General features: G+C 34.7%; 2 protein-coding genes across 2 annotated transcripts; one reads left to right on the forward strand and one right to left on the reverse strand.

Annotated features, from left to right (window-relative positions):
* Positions 1-337: 337 nt before the first annotated feature.
* On the reverse strand, positions 338-3349 carry pdcl (phosducin-like). The gene is made up of 5 exons (XM_079487230.1): positions 3262-3349; positions 2176-2359; positions 1645-1826; positions 1236-1514; positions 338-1152 (listed from the first exon to the last, which is right to left on the reverse strand). Exons 2-5 carry the CDS (start codon positions 2348-2350, stop codon positions 868-870), a joined length of 921 nt encoding a protein of 306 aa, XP_079343356.1. The 5' UTR covers positions 2351-2359; positions 3262-3349; the 3' UTR covers positions 338-867.
* A 13407-nt stretch (positions 3350-16756) lies between these two features.
* On the forward strand, positions 16757-19844 carry LOC306911730 (urokinase plasminogen activator surface receptor-like). The gene is made up of 5 exons (XM_079487290.1): positions 16757-16880; positions 16980-17087; positions 17852-18001; positions 18073-18183; positions 18384-19844. Exons 1-5 carry the CDS (start codon positions 16832-16834, stop codon positions 18611-18613), a joined length of 648 nt encoding a protein of 215 aa, XP_079343416.1. The 5' UTR covers positions 16757-16831; the 3' UTR covers positions 18614-19844.
* Positions 19845-22594: the final 2750 nt, after the last annotated feature.

Below are 22594 nucleotides of genomic sequence, written 5' to 3' on the forward strand. Positions count from 1 at the left end.
CTGCATCGATAAATTACAAATACATAAAGGCTATACCGGCTGCGGTAACATGCGCCCCCTGCTGCCTCAAGGATGTTGGTCCAGGCTTTTTATACATACATTACTAAGATTTAACTGAAAAAATGAAATGCATTCATAATAAATCTCCCTTTAAGATGTTTAAACATTACTCTCTTGAACCACAGTGCTCTTGAGGTCAAACCTAGCCTAAGACATACTGAAAACCTTTGATATACAATAGTAGTCAATATTGCCACAAAACTGTTCCAATTTAATGGTAAATAAATGACAGAAGTTAAATTTTTAAGCGATTATATTAATTCTCTGAAATGCAAATCATACATGACAAAAGTAAAATCTGAATCAAGTGTTTTTTATTTTTGCAATTATCTTAATAGATACAGTACGTTTATAAAATGTATAAAACTAACAGAGGGCAAAGCAAGCTAAAATTGTACAAAATAGAATTGTACAAACAAAACACACACAAGGAGACAAATATAATTCTAAATGTATAATAAATAGTGAAACATCAATGCAGGATTCTCTAAAAGGTTTAGCTTTTTTTTGCATAAAGAAACCACTCTTCGATTCTAGAGGTTTTTGAAATGACACACACACACACACACACATACATACATGTGATCTAAGAATGTCTGTTCTTTTTGGTCCAGTAAGAATAAACCGTTATTGGATCTCTCAGCATACTGGGCATAATATTTGTACAGAGACCCAGTATTTACAGTAGTGTGAACTTTAGATTTGTCTGAACTCTATGTGTTTGAAATTGCATTTGAAATATTAAGTTAATGTAAATAAGAGTGCATATTGTTCAGCATGTATGTACATGTGTGTGTGTACAAGCGTTTAGTCTATATCCAGATCACTGTCTGAGTCGTTGGCGTGAGTGACAGCTGCATTTCGAATAGATTTGTGTTTGTTTGGCTGTGTGAATTTCTCCGGCAGCAGGCCGAATTCCTGCAAGAGCGCTTCGACGTCTGTGGCATAAAAATCATCTCCGAGCTGATCAGACACGCGTACCAGATTCCCCACCAGCTCTCCCCCTCGATAAAGCAACAGGGCCGGCAAAGCAGAAGTGCGGAAGAGAGTGCTCGTACCTACTGTCGAACCCCTCACCTTACAAAACTTCACCTGCAGGTCACAGAAAAGAAGGCATTAGTAACTTATTTTTATTAGTTAACACGATGACTTTGCGATGACTCTAGATAAGTTACCATCGGGTACTGCAGTGCCAGGCACAGCAGACTGCCCTCCATGGCCTGGCAGGCGGGCACCTCCGGCTCATAGATGTGGACCAGGACCAGTGTGTTCTTGCCCTCTTCGTCAATGGCACGCAAGAACTCCTCCCCCGAGGGGATGTCAATCACCTTTTCAAAGCGCTGTCCCCCACACAGCTGTCGCCTCATTTGCTCCATGCGTTGCAGGCGGTACTGTTGCAGGAAGGATTCGTCGTCATCATCGTCTTCCTCATCTTCGTCCACACGAAGCGTCATCTGACAGACGAAGAAAGAAAGACGGAAATGTGGAATAACAGTGTATAACCGTTTAACTGTACCATTCATACTCCTATAGATATATACAGAGCGATATAGGATTCTGGTCATGTGCATGTTATTCTCTCACCTTTCCTACGATCTTATCTTGGAGTTCTTTCTGTTTCTCTTTTTCGGCCTCCTCGTCCAAATGCGACTTGCATGTCATGCTGAGTTTCTTGATGAGTCGCTCCATCTCTTTCTGCTGCTCCACACGCTGCTCGTTCTCCAGCTGCTTAAATTTACGCCAGTCATTAATGACGCCCTTCGGTCCTGCAGGAGACACACACAAACAGATCTCAGATCAGTCTCACACACGAGGTTGATATACATGGACAGACACCATATTAAGTATTGTTTTTAAGCTTTGCTTTTATCATTTGAGAGGCAGTGCTTTAAATTCAGGCCCTTCAAAGCATCAAAAAAAGCTTAGACATCTGACCTTATGTACAAATTAAATAACATAGAATGGCATCCAAACGACTTATTTGATAAAAAAAAATGCTGAATAGATTTCCTCATTTTTATATCATAACCTATATACAACAACGCATACAATTGAATGTGCATGGTATCTGCTAAGAGGCTAAAGGAGGAGGCAGTGTCCCTATGGCAACCGTACCAGTGTTGACAGAACTGCCATCTGCACTGTAATCAATTTCTACATCCAACACTTCCTGGTCACGGATGGTTTTGGAAGCATTCTCCTCTTCCTCGTGGTCGCTCTCTTCATCCTCACTGCTGCTATAGTAATACTGCAGCTTCTCCCCTAGGATCTTATCATCCAGCGTGGTCATGACTACAAACTGAGACAAGGATGCAAGCAAAACAGTTAGAACAACAATAACCTACATCACGCAATCACATGGAGAGACGTGTCAAAACCATACATTTCACATCAAGTAAAGAAGCATCAAAACCGGTTTGGTTCAGTTTAAGGATGGATGGATGGTCACCCCTAGTACCATTAGCTAAAATCCATCTGAATTCATCTACTAATTACATTTAAGCACAGTTATCCCAGAACTTTAAAAGGCAAAAAAAGATAACAAATAATCTGAGGACTATATTGTTATTATTTCTCAAACTGTTTACCCGATACAGATTAAACAACATCACTCCTACAGGAAAATAAATCTAATATGGTAGTTGTATTTAATGATAATGATAAGTGTTATCAAATTATCTAAGTATGTTAATGAGACGAAAATCTAGTTCAAGAGGACCTCTTGAGGATAAACCAATGGGCTGCTGAGAAATCCAGCTCATCCCCTGTAAAGCAGAATTGATGACAAATGTCTCGTCCAACAAAGCAGCATAAACAGCTTCAATATAATATAATATTCTTGATCATTCACTAATAAAAGGGACGCAGCAAAGGGATTAACTAGCCAGTGAAACATTAGCATAATTTGGGAAATCAGGTTAAATTTACGCATTGAACTATCTAAACAAAATAAATTCTCAATAGTTTCCAGTTACAGCGCGCATCATTAGCCATAGTTATAATATACATTACTACACTAGAGTAAACATTTGTGATTACTAGCATGATAGCCTAGCCCGCTACTGTACTAGCCAGTCCATTATCGAAAATAAACAATCATACGAGAACAAGACGGAGTGCGATTACTTGTTTATTAACAATAAGGATTAGTGAATTTTATAATAGCAGGATTTATAAACTGGAAAATCGACGGAATCTTACCAATATTTGATTCCTTCAGAGCAGGGCTAATCGCTGTCACTCTCCCGTTCCTGACGCTTCTGCCGTGCGTTTCTGCCGCAAGCAGCACACGCGTTGACCAATCACCGCGCGAAACAAAGTGATTGACATTGGACTACGCCAATGAGAGCATGTTGAAAGAGGGCGTTTCGAATATCTAATTGGTTTTGCGGTATAGAAAATGGATGGACTGAGATGAGGGTTTTAATTTACCTGTGATACATTTTTTGCAAATGGTTTATTTGTTGAAATATTTTTCGATGCAATGGTGTAAAATAGTATATATCAGGTTCCATTAACTGAAGAACAGGACACATCTATTTATTGTATGATCCACACTTTTACGGTTATGGTTTTGCAGCTCTTTTTGGGTAAACTACATAGATAAACGTGTTTCTGGAAAACGGGCTGCACAGAAAAAGCACCACTATATGTTATTTTGAGTTACACTTAGTTATTCACTGCCTCCAGCCCCTTCATGAAAAGCCATTAAAAGGATCTTTAAGTCAGAGTTATTCACTATTGTCTTGACCCAAGATGCATATGCAAGTCTTTCTTGTTTGTGTTCTTTTCAGCGGAGGTAAATAAAAAGACACTCACTGTATTTTAAGGGTTATTTGGTAAATATATGATGCCTGTTGGTTTGCAGGAGATCATCAACAAAGGATGTTCTGTGGAATAAATCTATGACTATATCAATGAGCGAAAGAACAAGCTCTGAACCTGTGCAATTTACATGTGTATTTACTTGCTTTAATAAAAAATGAATTGTAAGGGAGGAAAAATACAAACACAAATTCTAATTTGAGTCTTTAAAGGTGGTGAGTAACATGATTCATATTAAATTACAGCACATGCCATGTTTGTGTTTGGTGCACAGAAAATGCACTCCACCTTGAAATAACATAATGCTTGTGTGAAACCACTGCTTTTGTCTTAATAGATGGATTCTATAAGGACAGTTTCCTCCTCCTGTCTTCACTGCTCATCTACTTTGTGTTTCATTGAACTTCAGATTCTACAGCAGCAAAAAAAAGACCACTGCATCAGGATGAATTACAGCACAACACTTTACTATCATTGTTGACTGCTTATCTTTGATATCAGAAAAATAATATGTACATTATAGGTATTACGATTACGTAGAATTTATCTGCCGAACATTATTGTGGCTTTATGTTTTTAATGTGATGTTGCTGTATGTTCATGTCAGGCATCCCGATGCTGTATAAGCGCATGTTTGACGTGCCAAGTACAAGCCTGTATTTTTTACTTTTTGTGCAGGTCAAAAGAACATGATTTTTTATGAATGTCTTACAACAACAGCCAGCAGATGGAAGCAGATAGTCTTTTGTGTGTATCAAAACAAGCCCCTTTCATTAGTGGCCATGAATTAGTGGCCATCTTGACTGTGAAATTAGGAAATGTAAAGAAAAGAGCGAACAAAGAACTTTAAACATACACCAAAAAACAGCAGCTGGGTTTTCCCCATTTCACTATTTACCTATTTCCTTTCCTAATATTAACATGATCAATGTCCTGTATTTTAAAATGGATTACAGTTACTGTACCTTTATTGGAATTGTTTAGCCATTTTATACTTCATTACCGCTCCTTATTTGTGTTTAGCCAGTCTGTCAACTAATCATCATTTAGTTCTACCTATAGAAAACTCTACATATGACAAACGCCACATATGAGTGGTTTTGCAACTAATTTAATGTTTAATTCAATAAGAAAAGTTGATCAAACAACATTTTTACAGTGACTGCAGTGAAAATATTTAAAACATTTTAAGCACTGGCTCTGGGTAGCTGGTAAATAATATTGTCACTTAAGGTATTACTTTTTTAAAGCTATAGTTTTCAAATATTCATCATTTATGTTCATAAAATCAGAGTCAGCTAAACTCAAGCAGTTAGTTCAACACATTTACGTAATGTTTGTTAAATTGTTAATTGTCAAATGAAAACATGGATGTACTTTATATCACAACAATTATTGAAAAATAAATAAGATCAGTTATAGCATGCAAGCATTTCTGACAGGTGAATCGCAGATTTATATAAAAACAAATTTGTGACTAATAAAAAAAATTCTTCACATTTGTGCTTATTGTTTTACAAATGCTTACTTTGTTAAATACATGACACATAGACAGTTCTTCAGTAATAGACTGAAAGCGTCCTTGAAACAAGACACGTTATATAGGCCTAAATTTAAACACCCTTAATGCATGCAGAAATTGTTTTGGTTGCATCCAAAATTTTGAAAGAGAGATTTCTCTAAACTCATGCATTAGGCTGTAAAGTGACAAGTGTGTAAAAACGCAAGCACCTTTTTTTAAGGAGCGGCAAGGTTTCGTGCACTCCCCTTGTTGAACAATTACAGTATAAAAGAGCACTGAAACACTGCCAGTCCATTCCTCTCCTGACCGAACATGGATCCGCGCATCACCATTGCACTTCTCTTCCTACTCATCGCTGGAGGTAAAACAAAACTCAGAATGCATCAATATGTTTGATTTAATTTACATAAAGAAACTACTAAAAGTCTCTCCTTTACGTTTCTTGTTTTCAAGGACACTCTCTCCAGTGTTATGTGTGCACGTCTGTTCTGAGTGGTCTGTGTAATACAACAGAGACATGTACTGCTGGAATGAACCAATGTTCAACTACAACAGTGACAACTGCTGTTGGTAATTCTGGTTTCATTGTGGAAATTTACTGTAATAATGTACTGACAGTTAAAATACCAATGGAGAGGAAATGTGAAATGAAATATCAATTGGCCAATTTATATTTAATTTTATATAAATGGAATTTAGCCATAATTCATTCTTTGCATTATTTCATTTATCTTATTATCTAATGAATAATTTTTTTATTTGTATTATATGTCTTAATTTTATATGAAATGTCACATAACATATTTGAATTTCATGGACGTTTATTTAAAAAATGTTTTATTAACATTTATTTAACGTGCTTGGTAGGCAACAGACTTCACATGGGAACCATGTTGGAGACAAATGGCATAGGAATTGTTTCCTTATATAAAGTATTTTATGTTTTTGAAGGTTCTCTAACAACTAAAGCGTGTGCAGCCGAATGCCAAGCCCTGACCATAGACACTTTTGTAGGGTCAACTTCTACCAAGTGCTGTAATACAGACCTTTGCAATGGCGCAGGTATTTCCTTTGACCTCCCTATGTGCTTATTTATATTAAAATGTATGAATATTTCCTAACACATTTCTACATTTTAATGTACAGATTGTCTTAAACACAAAACAATGTAATAAACATTTGGTGTGTGTAAACATTTGAAAAAATGATCTTACTTTTTCTTTCCACAATCCAGGCTACATTTGCAAAAAGAATGAACACACACTATTTTTGACCCTCGATCGTAAAACCAGTCTTAAGTAGCACAATAACATTTGTAGTAGGAGCCAAAAAGGAGTTGTATGGGTCAAAATAATGCATTTTTCTTTTATGCCAAAAATCATTAACAACTTTGAAGGCGATTTTCTCAATGTTTAGATTTTTTGAACCCTCAGATTCTAGAGTTTTAAACAGTTATATCCCAGTCATGTTGTACTATCATAACACTCTATATTAATAGAAAGCTTAGTTTTCAGACAGTGTAATAATCTCAATTTCGAAAAAGACTGGTTTTGTTGTCCAGGGTCACATATGCAGACCCCAATGTGTTTTGTGAGGTAAAGATTGTGTAATGATGTGATGTGGAAAAAATGTTCTGTACGAATTAAGGACATTGTTTAAGTCCTTCTGGTATATTTTAAGTGAAGTTCTGTATTTGACATTTTTAACAAAAAAATCAGCACCAAAGTGACAAGTTTTCTTCTTCTGTTCACTTTGTGTTTTGATCAGATGGAGTCTTTAAGGGCAGTTTTTTCCTCCTGATGTGTCCATTGATCTTCTACGCTCTGTTTCACTGAATTCAGCAAAACTTCAGATTCTACAAGAACACAAACAACAACCACAAAAATAGAATATGACACAATTAACAAAATACTGGACTAAATTAAGTTTGTTTGTTGCTGTGTAATAAAGTAAAGATCTTAAAAGTGTGTTTGTGTGTTTTATAATTACGCATCTTGTACTTAATATTTTCATTTCAAAATACCTAACTGGTCTGAATGTGTAAAAAATGACGTGAGTTTCTCAATAGTTATGTTTACCGAAACCTTTATTTCTACAGAATCTGTACAAAAATCCACAGCTTAAAGCAACTCTTCCCTTTCTCGAAAACACTTTTCACACCGATCACACAAACATATTTTAACTAAAACAATAAAGAAATGTGAACTGGAAATGTAAAAGGTAACGTACAACAAACCATTGTTTTGGCCAACAAATAACAAATCATATAAATGTATTTACATTTTGGTATTTATAAAACTTTCTCCACATTCATAACAATTTTCCTGTATTGAGAACAGAGTTAAATGCAGGTCCTCATGGGGTCGTTTGCTCTGAAATTGTATTATCTTTTCAGGTTTTGTCAAATGCACACTTATAATTCAAACACAGCATTTGAGGTGGATAAAATGTGTCTTAAGAAGATAACAGGATGCAAGTTGAATCTCTTGAATGATTTTAAACACATGGACAAAAAGCAACACTACTTTTCCTTCAGTAAAATATGACGTAGTAAAAAAGCTTCATCTTAAAAGGATAGTTTACCCAAATATAAACATTCAGCATTTATTAACCCTAATGTCATTCATTTGAGCTTGAGCAGCAGCAAAAACAAACCGACTCTTATGGGTCCATCCCGCTACAGATCAAAAACAAACAATGCAGCAAATAGTTTAACTCTGTTTATTTATCGGGTTTAACCCCTTGACATGAAACATTGAGGGATGAGTGCATAGTACACATTATCAGTACATACTAAAGCATTGTTTCTCATCTGAAGATATTTTTGTTTTTGATCTAGAAGTACGTTATTTTAATACCATTTGGCACTAGACGGTACTACTTTTTAGTTCATAAATGCATACTTTTAAGTAAACTTTCAGTGTAACGTCAGTAAACTGATACACTTTACAACTACATTGTCTTCTCTTTAAGTTTTTACTGTAAGTCGTGGGTTTTCTTTAAGTGAACTTAACATAATATTTAGTTTATTATTTGTTTATTCATTTTGCACTTCATGTGAATGTTTTGATTTACTTTAAATAGTTATACTTAAAGTGTAATTTCACATATATTTGAAGAAGTACTTAGAATGAAACAATGCTTTCTTGATATGTTATGAGACGCTGCAGTGCAAACATAAAGCAGAGAGGCAGGATCTACAATCTGCTGCTAATTGGTCCAAACATATAATAAAATCTGTAACATAAAACCATGCAAGAAACAATAAGCAGAACCTGGAGACGACACAACCAACAAACAATAACCAACAAGAGACAATGGCAAGACAACCAAGGGTAACAAGACACACTTAGAGACAACAACAAGCATAGTAACAACAAACAATCATAAGGGTAATACTATTGTTAACCAAAATTCCACTAGAGTTGAGAAAGACATCAAGGGAGCTTAAGAGAACGAGAGGTAGCGTGAAATGCACTTGATGTTACCAAAACAGGTTCTGTCTTGGTTTGCAACCTGTAATCGCAGATTATCCTTCTCATGTTTCAGTAAAGATATATATATATATATATATATTTTACACTTACTCATTTGGTAGACGCTTTCATCCAAAGCGTCTTACATTGCATTATACTATACATTTGTTATCTAAGTACATTTACATTTCACATTTAGTCATTTAGCAGATGCTTTAATCCAAAGCAATTTACAAAGAGCTCAGGGAGCAATAAGCGATATGTCATAAAAGAGCAATAGTACAATAGGTGCTAATACAAAGTTTCTAGTTTCAACAAAAGCTAGACCACCTGTTGAGAGAAGAGGGTTGATGTACTTTTTCCCCCGTTTGTCTGTCAAGTATTCACAGAATTTTGTTCAGGATTTAAGTCGTTTTTTGAAGGAAAAAACGAGTTAGGAAGAATATGTGCAATCCCTGGGATCAAACCTGTGACTTTGGTGTTATAGCGCCATGCTCTAACCACTGAGCTACAGGAAAGCTTTTTAGGTTTTGTTAATTGAAAAACTATAATTAAGAAACTGTATATAATATACACTTACAAAATCTTTTTTATTGATCTTTTTTTACAAACATTGCATTTTTTAAAAGTATCTGATAATCAAATACCTTGGATTTTGTCATTTCCTTGGTGTTATGTTGCTAAGAAAAAACATGAAATAATGTTAGAAAAAACATGAAATATCTAAGATGAAATAATGAAATACAAACATAACAGATATACACTTACTTTTTATTAAATTAAATGAGTGAAAGTATTAACTATTAGAAAACATATTTGGTGCAGAAAGAACTAACATCACACTATATTGAGTCTTACGCAATACAAAGATTGTTTCTGTTGATTATCAAACGAAAACAAACAAACAAACACATGCACATATGTTATAAAGCCTAAATCAAAAGTTTGTTCTCCTTTTAATATATAAGTGCTGAGTAAATACTGGACAGAACACTGCTGGGTTATTTCCAACCCAATTGCTTGGTAAAGACAACCCTGCATTTGGGTTAAGAAAGAACCCAGCATTGGGTAGTAGGTCCCATTTTAAGCCAGCAGTGTTTTCTGTCCGATATTTACCCAGCATGTGTTAAAAACAGCCCATCACTTTTTTTACATCCCACATAAAATTGGTGTTTTCTATATTGTGTCTTGCTTCATTCTGTTACACTATCAGAAAATGAGAAATATTATTTCTTGCTCTACTCTTAAATATGGTGTGTCGCGTTCTTAGAAAATGTCTTTCCCACATTTGTCTTATTTTCTTTCTACTCTTTACAAGAATCAAATCGTATATGAGTCGGATCATACACATCTCCACAATGTTCAAATGACCGTCACACTGTGTCTTTCAAACAACCACACAGTAATGCAAACATGTATAATAGCTTATCAAACGCCATCTTAACACTCAAAAACCTTTCACAGTTTCCACAGCGTTCCAAACGGGATATACCGCCCTCCGCAGGACACTTTGGGAAAATAAAACAACAGACCCAAAACATTAAGAACTCCATTCCATCTTAAACAACAAACATATTTGTTTGAGGCGTTGTTTTTTATTTCCACCTGTCAATGTTTCCGTACAATAATCTCAATTTTTTATACTCTCCCTTTTTCTGTTTGTTCTGTAGTTTTATTGATCTAATATCAGATTGCACACATCTTGCTTACGTCTATTTGATGTCAGCATTTACATCTTCAATACATCTACAGAACATAGTTTGCTCATCTGCTATACGTCTCAGAGACGTCTGTTGTCAGACGTCATATAGACATCTAGAATATGTCTGTTAAATGTGTATGATTTAGAATGGATGAACAACAGTTCTTTCTAAGATGTTTAGCAGATGTTTTTACGCAGCAGATGTGCACCAGATCTCCAGATCTTTAGCAGATGTATTACAGACGTTCAGACATCTTCGAGACGTATTGCAGATGAGCAAACTATGTCTTGCAGATGTAAATGCAGACGTCAAATAGACGTAAGCCAGATGGATTGTGCTATCTGAGATTGGCCTCTAACAAACAAATACGCAGCAATGGCACGCAAAAATTGTGTTTGGTTTTAAAACGATTTCAAAGTGTAAGATTTCATGTATGTGTTAAAGGTCTGTATGGGTGAGCAACATGCTGTACTGTAAGTACAATGCTGTAACACATCAGAGGAAAGTGTTTGAAATGAAAGATAAACAAACTTCTGATCAAATCATTATTTTTTTGAAAAAAAAGGAGTTAAGGAGAGTGGAAAGAGCAGTTACAACATTTGACTGTGGTCCAATAACTTCCTTTTAAACAGCATAAAAACATCTTACAGATTTACATGGCGCGCAACTAAATGGATCAAAAGTTATCTATAGGATATGACATTTCCTGTTCTGCTATGATTTGTTTGTCATTTGGATATTAAAAATGCAAAAGGTAATGTGACACGTTGCACAAGAATGGCTTCATATTAAGCATGAAAAGAAGGTCTTTGGGATACAGACTTTCAGCAAAGCTCTGTCACACATCCCATTTTGAACATATTTACATGTTTCAAAGCATACAGCAAAGCATAAAAAATGACCATTCAAAACAATCCAAATGATATATACGTGTTTTTTTGTAAATACTGTTCACAGAGCACAAATACACCCCAGATTATTTTAACGTTTTGAGGAAATAAAATAAATTGAATGTGTGCTCGCTGATCTTTGGATACTTTATGTGTAGACAGTTTCCAGTCTGGAGACGAGTGTTTTTGATATATTCTTTGTAAAATGACAAGTGGGTAAGTTTAAAATGTACTTGCACTGCCTTGTAATGTAAAGTACTAAATAGTGAAGTTGAGGCAACTCAAACTAATAAGGCAACCGATCACTTAAAAGATCAACAACTCAAAAATAAAACCATAAGATTTGCACTTAAATGACATAAAGTTTTTTTGTTGGCTGCTGTTGATTATTAAATCGATTATATAATGAGAACAAAACATTGAATTCAAACAGTTTGTGTTAAAAGCACATTTTCATTTGGGGACAGCTGTTATCTAATGGTTAGACTAGAGTTGGATTGTACAGTATGTCATGGATTTGAGTATCAGTACTAGCAGAAAATGTAGGGACAGTGCTCTCTTCCACTCTTATTACCCCTCAGTTATCGAAGCCTGTAAGCGATCAACATGATCTAACTACAGTACAATGTTGCAACACCTCAGGGAAAACATGGGGAACAGGAGACTTTGATGAAGGAACCATTGAGGTGGAAAACCTGCATGAAACGAAAAGAGAAACCACAATATTTGTCTTTGGTCCAACTTCCTTGAAAACAACATCAAAGCCTTTTTCAGATTTACTGAATGCAACTGAACGCATGAAATATACACAATTAATACATAGATTTACTATACTGTAAATCATTTGCATAGTTGTCATAAAGAACTAAAAGTGTACAACATGAAAAGTTGAACATTTCTGGGGTAAGGATTCTGCCATTCTGCTTATGGCTTTGTCATTTTATTGATATATTCAAATGTCAATGGGAAACGGATTGCACTACAGCTTTATTTCTATGTTGTTGTATTATTGTTATGACTTCAGCTGATTTTGCACACGTTTACATACTGCTTTTAAAACTGTAAAATGCATGTTACAACATTCAGTCAAAATGAATGAAAATGTAATTCAAATGAGACAGCAATACGCTTAATTTGTACAGCAATTGAAAAAGTATTATGTAAGCATGACATTAAACAGGCGAATCATCAGATTAATATACATATCTTATATATATTTAAATGAATTGATCTAACTAACACTTCAGTTCTACATCTACGATTATCCCAGTTCAAACGTTTAATTGATTCTTACTGTAATATGTAATGAATAATTGACGAGGGGCCGTTCAATTATTCAAAAGTTAATTCACACCCCGAAGATGGTGATGCTACTCCTTGGGTGTGGAGTAAGTGCCGTTTTCAGGATTGTCACATCCACAATTTACATTTACTAATTTAGCAGACGCTTTTATCCAAAGCGACTTACAAAGAGTCTAGCATAACGCTACATACTCCTCATGAATGGACAACGAAAATGAAAATAAAGTAACTATTTTATGTTCTATAAAGAGGCGTCCCTTCTCTATGAATTGGGTATTATTGCTTCAGGGTTGTGTATTTTATTTCACAGAAATTCAAAGTTTGTCGTCTCCAAAAAACGCATCCTTTTTCTGTATCATCCATAACACATGTTTATTTCCATTTTTAAAACAGACAATTTGTTACTGACTTTTTAATGTTTAGACTTAACAATGCTTAAGTAAAATATAAACAGATGGCTCAATATATTCGTGACAAATTCATTCTCTGAGCAAGTTCTTCTACTTTCTGTGTCACTGAATTCAGCACTGAACTTCAGATTCTACAAGACCACAACCAAGAACCACAACAATTCTGACACATATACCTACATTGCAACGCTTTACTATGGTTGTGTATTGCTTATAATTGCTGTCTTTCCCCAATATATACTTTAATAATACTGCATCATGTTTTAAACTAGTAGAAACAAATTATTTATAATTATTTGTATTTACAAAATATTCAAAACTGGTGTTTTACTGCTAAGCAATATTTCACACAGCCAATGCCGGATCTATGACATTGTGTGTTAGATCCCGTCTAGGAATGTGTTGTCTCTTCCCAAAACCTATTATCAATAAACAATGAAAAAGTATTTTTAATAGAGTAAGGATCATTTAAAGGTCTATAATAATTCACAGCTGAGCATTATTATGGCTTGACTTTTTCAATGTAAGTCACTTAACACATTCTATCTCAGTTATTTTAGAGCAGTATCCGTATTAAGAATGTCAGATGTGCTCCACATGAGCTGTTTGCATTCATATCACATATGTGTTTTGATGGACAAGTCAAATAGCTTATGAAATGATTTGCACCGTCAACAATGATTTCAGTATGATTTAATTGTGCAGGATGAGTAACAAATAAGAAGCTCACTACATTAAGATTGTTTGTTTCATTTCTGTTGTTCACTAAATCAGTTTGCATGTAGTCTATAGTATTGCAGTGGTTAACTGTACATATGCTGACGCCACCGGCAGAAAGAGTTGATGAGGTGAAATCACATGCTTTAGTGAAACTCACACAACCACAGACACACACATTTCTCATCATGACACACATACACTGATAACACATTGTCATGATTGTGGACAGACTCGTGACAGTATGTCTTTTGTGCTTGTTGTGTCTTTTAATCTTTTAAGTTTCGTTCTCGTTCACGAAATACAATGAGTCATATTTATCGTTCACTGAAGTCTCTCGCTCAAGCACAGAGAGCTCTTGGCTTAAAGGAGTGTCTAAAGCACGAGCCAATGACGTGTTCGTGAACGAAAGGAATGGGGAGGTCTTCCTACGAAAATAATAAAATACAAAGTATTGTAATTATTTATGTTCTATTAATGCGTGTTCTGAGCCCTGTTCAAATTATTACTGTAGCACACTGAGTATTAAAACAGTGCAGTGCCGGCCTCTGCCAAAAGGGGGCGGCTAGGGGCTTCATGGTGACCTGCGTGTGTTTACATCGTTGCAGCAGCATCTGAGGAAAGCCACAAACCGCTTCTTGCGTTTATTTCTCCAGAAATTTCAGTTGTGTTACTACAATAGTAAATATTTTTATACCAAGTAAGTTTTTTATGTGTTTGGTATAAAATAACTTGCTCACTGGGGAGAAATAATGAAATTTGTAACGTGTTGATTGTGAATTTTAAATGGTGGCACATCTATAAGTTAACTTATATATATTTACTTTAATATGAAAAATGTATGTTATACAATGGTTATTTTTGTCACATGCGTTGGGGTTGTATTTCAGGTCAAGTTGATGTAGAAATTTCTGATGAATAAATGAATAGTTTCTTTCTTTACGTTTATGCCCATACAGAAAACATATCAAAGAAACGTTTTAATGTGTTTCTACAAGGACGAGATTAATAGACAATGTAATGTGCTTTCTTGAAGAAGCTCCTTCTTTTGTTTCGTTGAAAAATGTAGGCTGTAAATGCACATAGAATGCCTATTCTTGATATGAAAATAATTTTAGAAACAGATGAACTAGAAGAGAAATGATTATATGACTAGAGAAAAGACTTATAGAAACTTATAAGAATATCTTAATAAACAGACGTTTCCAGACGCATCTGAGGAAAGCAACAAACCGCTTTTTGTGTTTATTTCTCCTCAAATTTCAGGTTTTTAATCTGTCTACGAGTTCTACAGTCGGGACTTGTATGCAGCAAATGCAGCTAAAGAACAAGCCGGTTGTCATGTCGCATCGCACCTGTCCCGTTCGGTGTAAACACGGAGTTAAAGTGCTTCCTCATTTCAAAGGCTTTTGTCTTTTTGTAGCCTCTACCAAGACATCTATTAAACAAAAAGTATGTGAAATGAAAGAAAAATGTTTATGTCACGTTTATCGGATATAGCCTTTTATCGGCCCAGTGCCGTGATATTGTGACCTCATGGTGATGTTGCTCACTTATTAAGAAACTAGAGTTTGATTGAGATTGAAGCATATTTTTATGGTGTCAAATCCAGAAGTAAAGCTCAGGGTTATTCTGTACTTTACTTTCATTTTTTATTGTCATTGTAACAAGTGAAAGTACAATGAAATTGAGTGCATTGCACAAACAATAAATGAAGAAGATTAGACTTATAAGGATATGAAGGGATACTTTAGTACGTAATTGTATACCTGCTTTATTTTATTATTACAACACAAAAGTAATAATCAGAAACTGTCAATATGAATGACTTATTTTAGTATATTATGAACATATTTAGCCAAGATGTCAGTTTATTTCCTGCTGTTAGCTTGACGTTAGTTTCATGTTGAAACCCTTTCGGTTTTCTCCTCCTTCTGTTCTTCCATACTTTCTTTTCTTCCAGTCCATAAACCCATTATATTAGTCTGGATGACCTTGGCGTTGTTAGCGCCATACTCTACCACTTAGCTACAGCAAAGCTATGTAACATAAACTCTTTCAAGGATCAACAGAACAATAAACATGAATAAGTCTTTTACCGTTTCATCTTGCTTAAAACATAACACTTTGTTTCGACGTTTCCCTTTCATTATGCTTGCTTGGAGCTGGAATTTACCTGTGCTGACGTCATGTGGAAGATGTTATCCAAACAACAACAAGTTTTCAGACGATTTCACATAACTATGTTTTGGCAATATTCATCTGCCGTGTGCCTTTCTGGCCCGTACACACGCAAGTGCGCACACAAAACAGTGTTTCTAACGCACACTAGTCTGACTCATGATTTAATAACTTTAATAAGTTCTTTAGCAGCTTTTGTTCAGGAGAAGCACAAAGATGTCTCACATACTTGCAGGGAAAGGCAAAACCAAAACAAACTTACTGGGTTCTTGTTTCTCAAATTTTCGGGGACCCGATTATAGCACTTAGACACAGAAACATTTTGGTGACTTGACTAATTTTATAAAACATTTCAATTGTTAGACACATTTCAAAGATTTATGTTGAATAAATACCTTACGGTTTGAAGTATAGTTCAATTCATTTTTCAATAAGAATATACGGTTTGGGGATACATGGCTTGAAGTTATAAAGTGTTCAAGAAGCATCTAAAGTGGTATAAAAATAGACTGTAGGTCTGTTTTTCAAAGTTCTGTTCTGTGTGGTTTACTATACCTGTAACAACAAGAAAACGTAAAAGTGCAACCAAAAGATGTCTGTGAACATGTTTCATTTCAGAGAATTCCCACCCACTTATATTTTTTAAGTTTTACTTTCTCATTCCAGTCTCACCTTCTTTTGATCAGCTATAAAAAAGCCCTTTGAAAAGCGCTCATCATTTTATTCCCCTTTTGACTGACCAAAGATGCATCTGAACATCTTCATTGTTCTCCTTTTCCTTCTTTTCTCCGGAGGTACAGTACAAAATACAAAAGTATATTTAATGTTTTATTAGCTACAAATACACAAATACAGTTAATTGACTGTTTCTCTATTCTGTTTTTTTCCTACAGGAGACTCGCTCATGTGTTATGAATGTAAAAATCTAATGGGCTCTTGTGTAGCTGAGCAGGTGCTTTGTCCCTCCGGAACTGTATGTGCAAGTACAACTACATCCATGAGTAAGTTGAGCTTGAGAGTAGGTTTACTCCAATTGTTATTTATTGTTTAACCTTTTTGTTGTGTGGATGTGTTTATTCGGGCCTTTAAATGTAACTAAGTTTATCAAAATCAACGTGTGTGTATTCTTGTTTAACATCAGATCCACTTATACTGTGGGCGTCATCCAGTGGTCCCCAGAAAGGAAATTCATTACTTATGATGTTTAATTGAAATGTAAATAGGTTTTTTTATGGGTAAGGTGGATAGAATAGCCTATACAGTTTGTACGGTATAAAAGTCGATATGTTAGCCTTTATGTGTGTGTGTGTGTGTGTGTGTGTGTGTGTGTGTGTGTGTGTGTGTGTGTGTGTGTGTGTGTATTTTAGAGGTAACTCAATCGACACAAAATAATGCAGATGTGTTAAAAGTCATGTTTTTGTAAAACATATCAACTTAAAAACCAGTCGCATGTATAATCTGATCTCTACATCCATCCGTCATATAGGCTTGATATTTGCTATGATGTTAATGCATCTGTAAATATAAAATCAGAAGAAGATGAAGTGACACCATGAATTGTAATTAAATAAAATCATGAAGCAAACAACACATTATTGAACTTATAAAGTAAAATGAGTAAATACTGATCTAAATACACAATCTTTCAACTCTCAGACGCATGCGCACACACAGGTTGATTTTGAAACTCAGATCCTAAAATTGTTCACAAGTACAGATTTTTTCACTCTGTTGGTCAGATCTGAAGCGTTAAATATTGTTTTAGACATTTTAGGTAACAAAGCGATGAACATATCCACGAAGGGTTGTGTACTGCCAGAGAGCTGTGGAAGTCTGTCCCTTAACTATGGCCTTGTTAGGACAGCAACGTCTGTACAGTGCTGCAAGACGCACCTCTGTAATATACAACATGCAGGTATTGTCTTTAAACAACACATAAAATAGCATTTATCTGCAGATAAAAAATAACATTTGTTTCATCTACAGATTCCACCTCCGACAGACCCAATGGAAAACAATGTTACAGCTGTGATGGAACCAACTGCTCTCACAAATTAGACTGTCTAGGAATTGAAGACCACTGCATTAGATCAATAGGTAAGATCTTAGTAACAGAAAAGCACAAATATGTCCTCCAATAAATGTTTTTTTTTTTTTATTACATTTGTAATTTGTTCTAAACATATAAAGTATATTTTTAGATTTGTGAAGTCCATATGGAAATGTGTTTATCAGATTTGTGTCAGTATATCACCCATCCATCATTTATGACTGAACTTCTCTTCCCTTGATATTAGAAACTACAAAGGCTCTTACAAGAACTTTAAAAGGATGTGCCTCAAAAACGATCTGTGACAATGTACAACACATGAATGACCGGTTTAAGTCACACTTATGCTGCAAGGGGAATCTGTGTAACACCGAGGAGAATCTGCGTTATATGAAAACGATTCTGCATCTGTGGGACGATGAGGACAATCTGTGGGACGCTGAGGACAATCTGTGGGACGCTGAGGACAATCTGTAGAAGACAATATGTAACTGTGTACTGTATGCTTCACACTCAAATGCAAAGGTGATATATTCCATAATGTATTGTGTTGGGACTCAAATTAATATATAAACTGTAACTGCTTATTTCTGCTATGAATAATTTAAACAAGACACTGTGTTTATTGATATAGACTGATCTATAATTAAAATAAGCATAATTTGCTTTATACCAGCAGGTGGCAGCAGAGTATTTTTGCAACAGTATAGGCTACAAAAAATCGTCTTGTTCTTAATAAAGTATTTCAGAAAATGAATTATATTATTGCTACATACATAAAAAAACATAAATTTTTGTTTATTAAGGAAGCTTTTTTCTTAGTTTACATTTTTGTTGTGTCATTCTGTTATATTTGCATTGTCCATTCTACAGGCTATTCGATGATTGCACACCCAGATTTCAATAATCCAAGTAGCTCAATATTAATGATTTATTTTTGAACAATACCCCTGAAATATCATCAGCTGGATGAAATGTGTCAAATTCAGCCAAGATGTCAACTTTTCTCCTGGTGTTAGTCTTAGTTTTAGTTTGTCAAATCACAGACACCCATTTCTCATGAAAGTACACCACATTTCCACTGATAAATCAAGTGTGAAATGTATTTTCATCTGGAAGTGTTAACGAATAAATGAACCATCTCAGTTACTGTAAAACACAGATAAAATGACCTCAAACCTTTCAAGTTTATAAACTGTTTGTAGTAAACAGAGACCCATGACGGCACTACAGACAAAATGAAGCCCTTGTTGTATGTGTGAAGAAGGAACTGATAACAAGATAATGACATTTACATTTACATTAAGTCATTTAGCAGACGCTTTTATCCAAAGCGACTTACAAAGAGTTCAGGGAGCAATAAGCGATATGTCATACAAAGAGCAATAGTACAATAGATGCTAATACAAAGTTACTAGTTTCAACAAAAGCTAGATCTCTACCTTTTGAGAGAAGAGTGTTAGTGTTTTTTTATGACACAAAAACAACACAATCCAGCGATAGATCCCCACAGTGCAACGTATTTCTTAACAAATGGTGATATTTCTTTCTTTAAGGTATAGGCTACACCAGTCCAGCTTTGAGGCATACAGCTCATAGGCCTACTTCAGAAAGATTAGAGACAAATAAGCGTTTACTTTTTATCTTACAAAAGCACATGGTTTTGTTTCTATTGTGTTCACAAATAAAGGTAGACCATTTATAGTTCATAATGATGTCTTGTAGTAATCCTCACTTCTTGTATCCTCTCTTGAATGAATCTCTTTGTCGTGTGCATGTGTTTATTCACTCTTTCTGTGGAGATAAAATATAATATTGTGAATGATGCTAGAATACAAGTTTATAAAAAATATGTGTGTGTGTTCTTGTTTGTCCATAAAATCTCAGATCCACTACTGGCATCATCCAGTGGTCCACAGAAGGGAAATTTTTACTAATCTTTATTTTACAAACTATAAGTATAATTAGCTTTAATCACCAACAGGTGGCAGCAGGGTCCTTATGGTAAAGAGACAAACAGTTCAAAACAATTCTCTTGTTCTTCATAGAATATATTTTGATTACTTATGTATATAAATCAAACATATACATACAAACACATTATCGTGTTTATTATAGAAAGTATTATTCTACATGAAAGTTGCCGTTGTTTGTATTGTGGTTGCTGTGTCTTTCATTCCCTTATGTTTTCATTGTCCATATTATATTTACAAAAAAGATTTTGTTGGCTGGAAAGTCAAACCTGGTTGTACTTTCTTTGCAATAACACATAAATAAATAAACAAGCAAAAATATATTTCCAGCACCAGCCTCAATATTTTACACCTAAGAGGTATAATGTCATAAATCCTACATCGCGTAATTTAGCTTTTATCTTATTTGCAATTGTTGCTTAATATTTAGCAGTCAAACTTTCTATGAAATGTAATCTGAAAGTATCGTCAATAGCCGGTAGGTGACAGCAGACTATTGGAGATACAGCTCCCGATACGCATGCTTGCGTCTGCTTTCAATTTCAGATTAAGTTTTGTTTTGAAAAACGAATATAATATAAGAATATAATCTTTACAATTATGTGACTCTTAAAATACCTGACAGGGGCGTCACTAGGCCCTTTTGTGAATTTATTGATAGATTGCTATGATATGACATCTGCATCGGTGCAGTTCTTGTAATTGCAGTTTACATAATGTTACTGGACCAATACACGGTTCGGTTTCTCATCCAATACCAGCACGTCTTCGCTACAGTGTGGTAGTTGTTTTTTCTTCCAACAAAAATGAAGCGATTAACACCTATGAAAACATACTTTAGAAAACGACCATGATTTATTTTAATTTACTTTTTAAAATTTAAAACATATTATTGTGTATCTCGGCATTACATTGTGCAGCCATGCCCAGAATACACACATCATTGCCTGAAAGCAACAAATAGCACAGAGAGAGAAACATCATGTGGAGTTATTTTGTTTTGTAATATTAAATATTTTTTTGTATTAAGTAATAATGAATCATTAGTGTATCATGATACATTAGAGTAAGAGTAGAGTAAAGGGATTTGTGTTTTATTTTAAGTAATTGATTTATAGAAGTGGCAAATTGATAATTCATGTTGTTATTTTTAATAAATAGAAATAAATATAGAACAGATTAAAAAATTTTCCAATAGACAATTACATTAATACATGTTTGTATATATTCTTATACATACACTTCTCGAATACAATGAAATAGTGGATAGCAATAAGGTTAGTAGTATACAAACCTACCCTAACAGTCAAATAATATTTTTTAATCATACCCTTATTGGGGGCTGAGCCCCCCTAAAATGAAAATCCTAGAATCGCCCCTGGTGATGGGTCTCGAGTCTAACCACCATCTGAACCGCTCGTCGAGTCTGCGAGCAGCCCGTTTCGCATTGAAAGTCCAGAAAAATGCTCGTGTAAGATGTGTTTGCCAAATGAAATCAAGCATTTGAAATTTATACGTGCTGTTCCCCAATTATTTAGGATTCAAATTGTGTATTTTGCCAGATTATTTAGCATTTCTGTTTGTCTTGTCTAATGGAGATAAATTGACAGATTTCCAAATGTTTATAAATCACTAAAATGTTTAACCCTTGCCTGTCTTGTTGAACTGTGATGTGAAAGGTTGTTTTCTGTTTTAAAACTGTTTAGGAGCAGATGATACTGCATTTGATACATTTTTTCCTTGTGGTGGCTCCATGAAAATGCTGTAAATTTTGTTTGTTTATTGTTGTTTCGAGAAAACAGCAGATTTCAAAATGTTTATGTTGCGCTATAACTTGATAGTCCTATTGAATTCTGATGTGACAGGGTGATTTCTGTTTACAATGAGCTGAGGACCAAAATGCTACTTGATTCTATGAGATGGATTCAATGGATTTTTGTTTGTGTCTTGTCTGTGATGGCTCTATCAATTCTATGCATTTGTGTTTGGAGTAGGTGTTGTTAAATAAATATTGGATGCTTTGAAAGTCGTTGCTTATTTATTTTTTGTGAATATGTAGTGGGTCAATTTTGCGAGATTATACTGATGCCAATGTGTTTTGTTTTCATACCATATTGACTGAGTGGTCTTGACAAGAGAACATAGTGGTGCACTAGTAGTTCGATGAACATTTGCACGTCTGTACATCAAAATGCACTTGATGGCAGTTAGTTATTGAAATATTGAGTATATTGACTGTATTACTGTCATTTATTCTGTATTTTGCCAGATTATGGTGATCCTGGGGTTGTGATGATGGGGCCCTTGAATATTTTTGCCCAGGGTACAGTGAAGTGTTAATCTGGGTTTGATTACAAAGTGTTCTTATAAATTTACAAAAAGGTTCCCCAAACCCAAGATTATTAAGAGATTAAGGGAAATAAACTCATGTTCAAGAGAGTCAAAGGCTTTACACAAATCTAGAAAAACATAAAACTATGATCAC

This window comes from Barbatula barbatula (assembly GCF_947034865.1).
Source record: "Barbatula barbatula genome assembly, chromosome: 22".
Taxonomy (NCBI): Eukaryota; Metazoa; Chordata; class Actinopteri; order Cypriniformes; family Nemacheilidae; genus Barbatula; species Barbatula barbatula.

Excerpts from the sequence above, each read along its gene's own strand:
- LOC306911730 (XM_079487290.1), top strand. The coding sequence starts at position 16,832 with ATGCATCTGAACATCTTCATTGTTCTCCTTTTCCTTCTTTTCTCCGGA. Across the intron at positions 17,088-17,851 it reads AAGTACAACTACATCCATGA|ACATTTTAGGTAACAAAGCG; the intron begins GTAAGTTGAGCT and ends ATATTGTTTTAG. Across the intron at positions 18,002-18,072 it reads CTGTAATATACAACATGCAG|ATTCCACCTCCGACAGACCC; the intron begins GTATTGTCTTTA and ends TTTCATCTACAG.
- pdcl (XM_079487230.1), bottom strand. The coding sequence starts at position 2,350 with ATGACCACGCTGGATGATAAGATCCTAGGGGAGAAGCTGCAGTATTAC. Across the intron at positions 1,827-2,175 it reads TGGCAGTTCTGTCAACACTG|GACCGAAGGGCGTCATTAAT; the intron begins GTACGGTTGCCA and ends TGTCTCCTGCAG. Across the intron at positions 1,515-1,644 it reads AAGATAAGATCGTAGGAAAG|ATGACGCTTCGTGTGGACGA; the intron begins GTGAGAGAATAA and ends TTCGTCTGTCAG.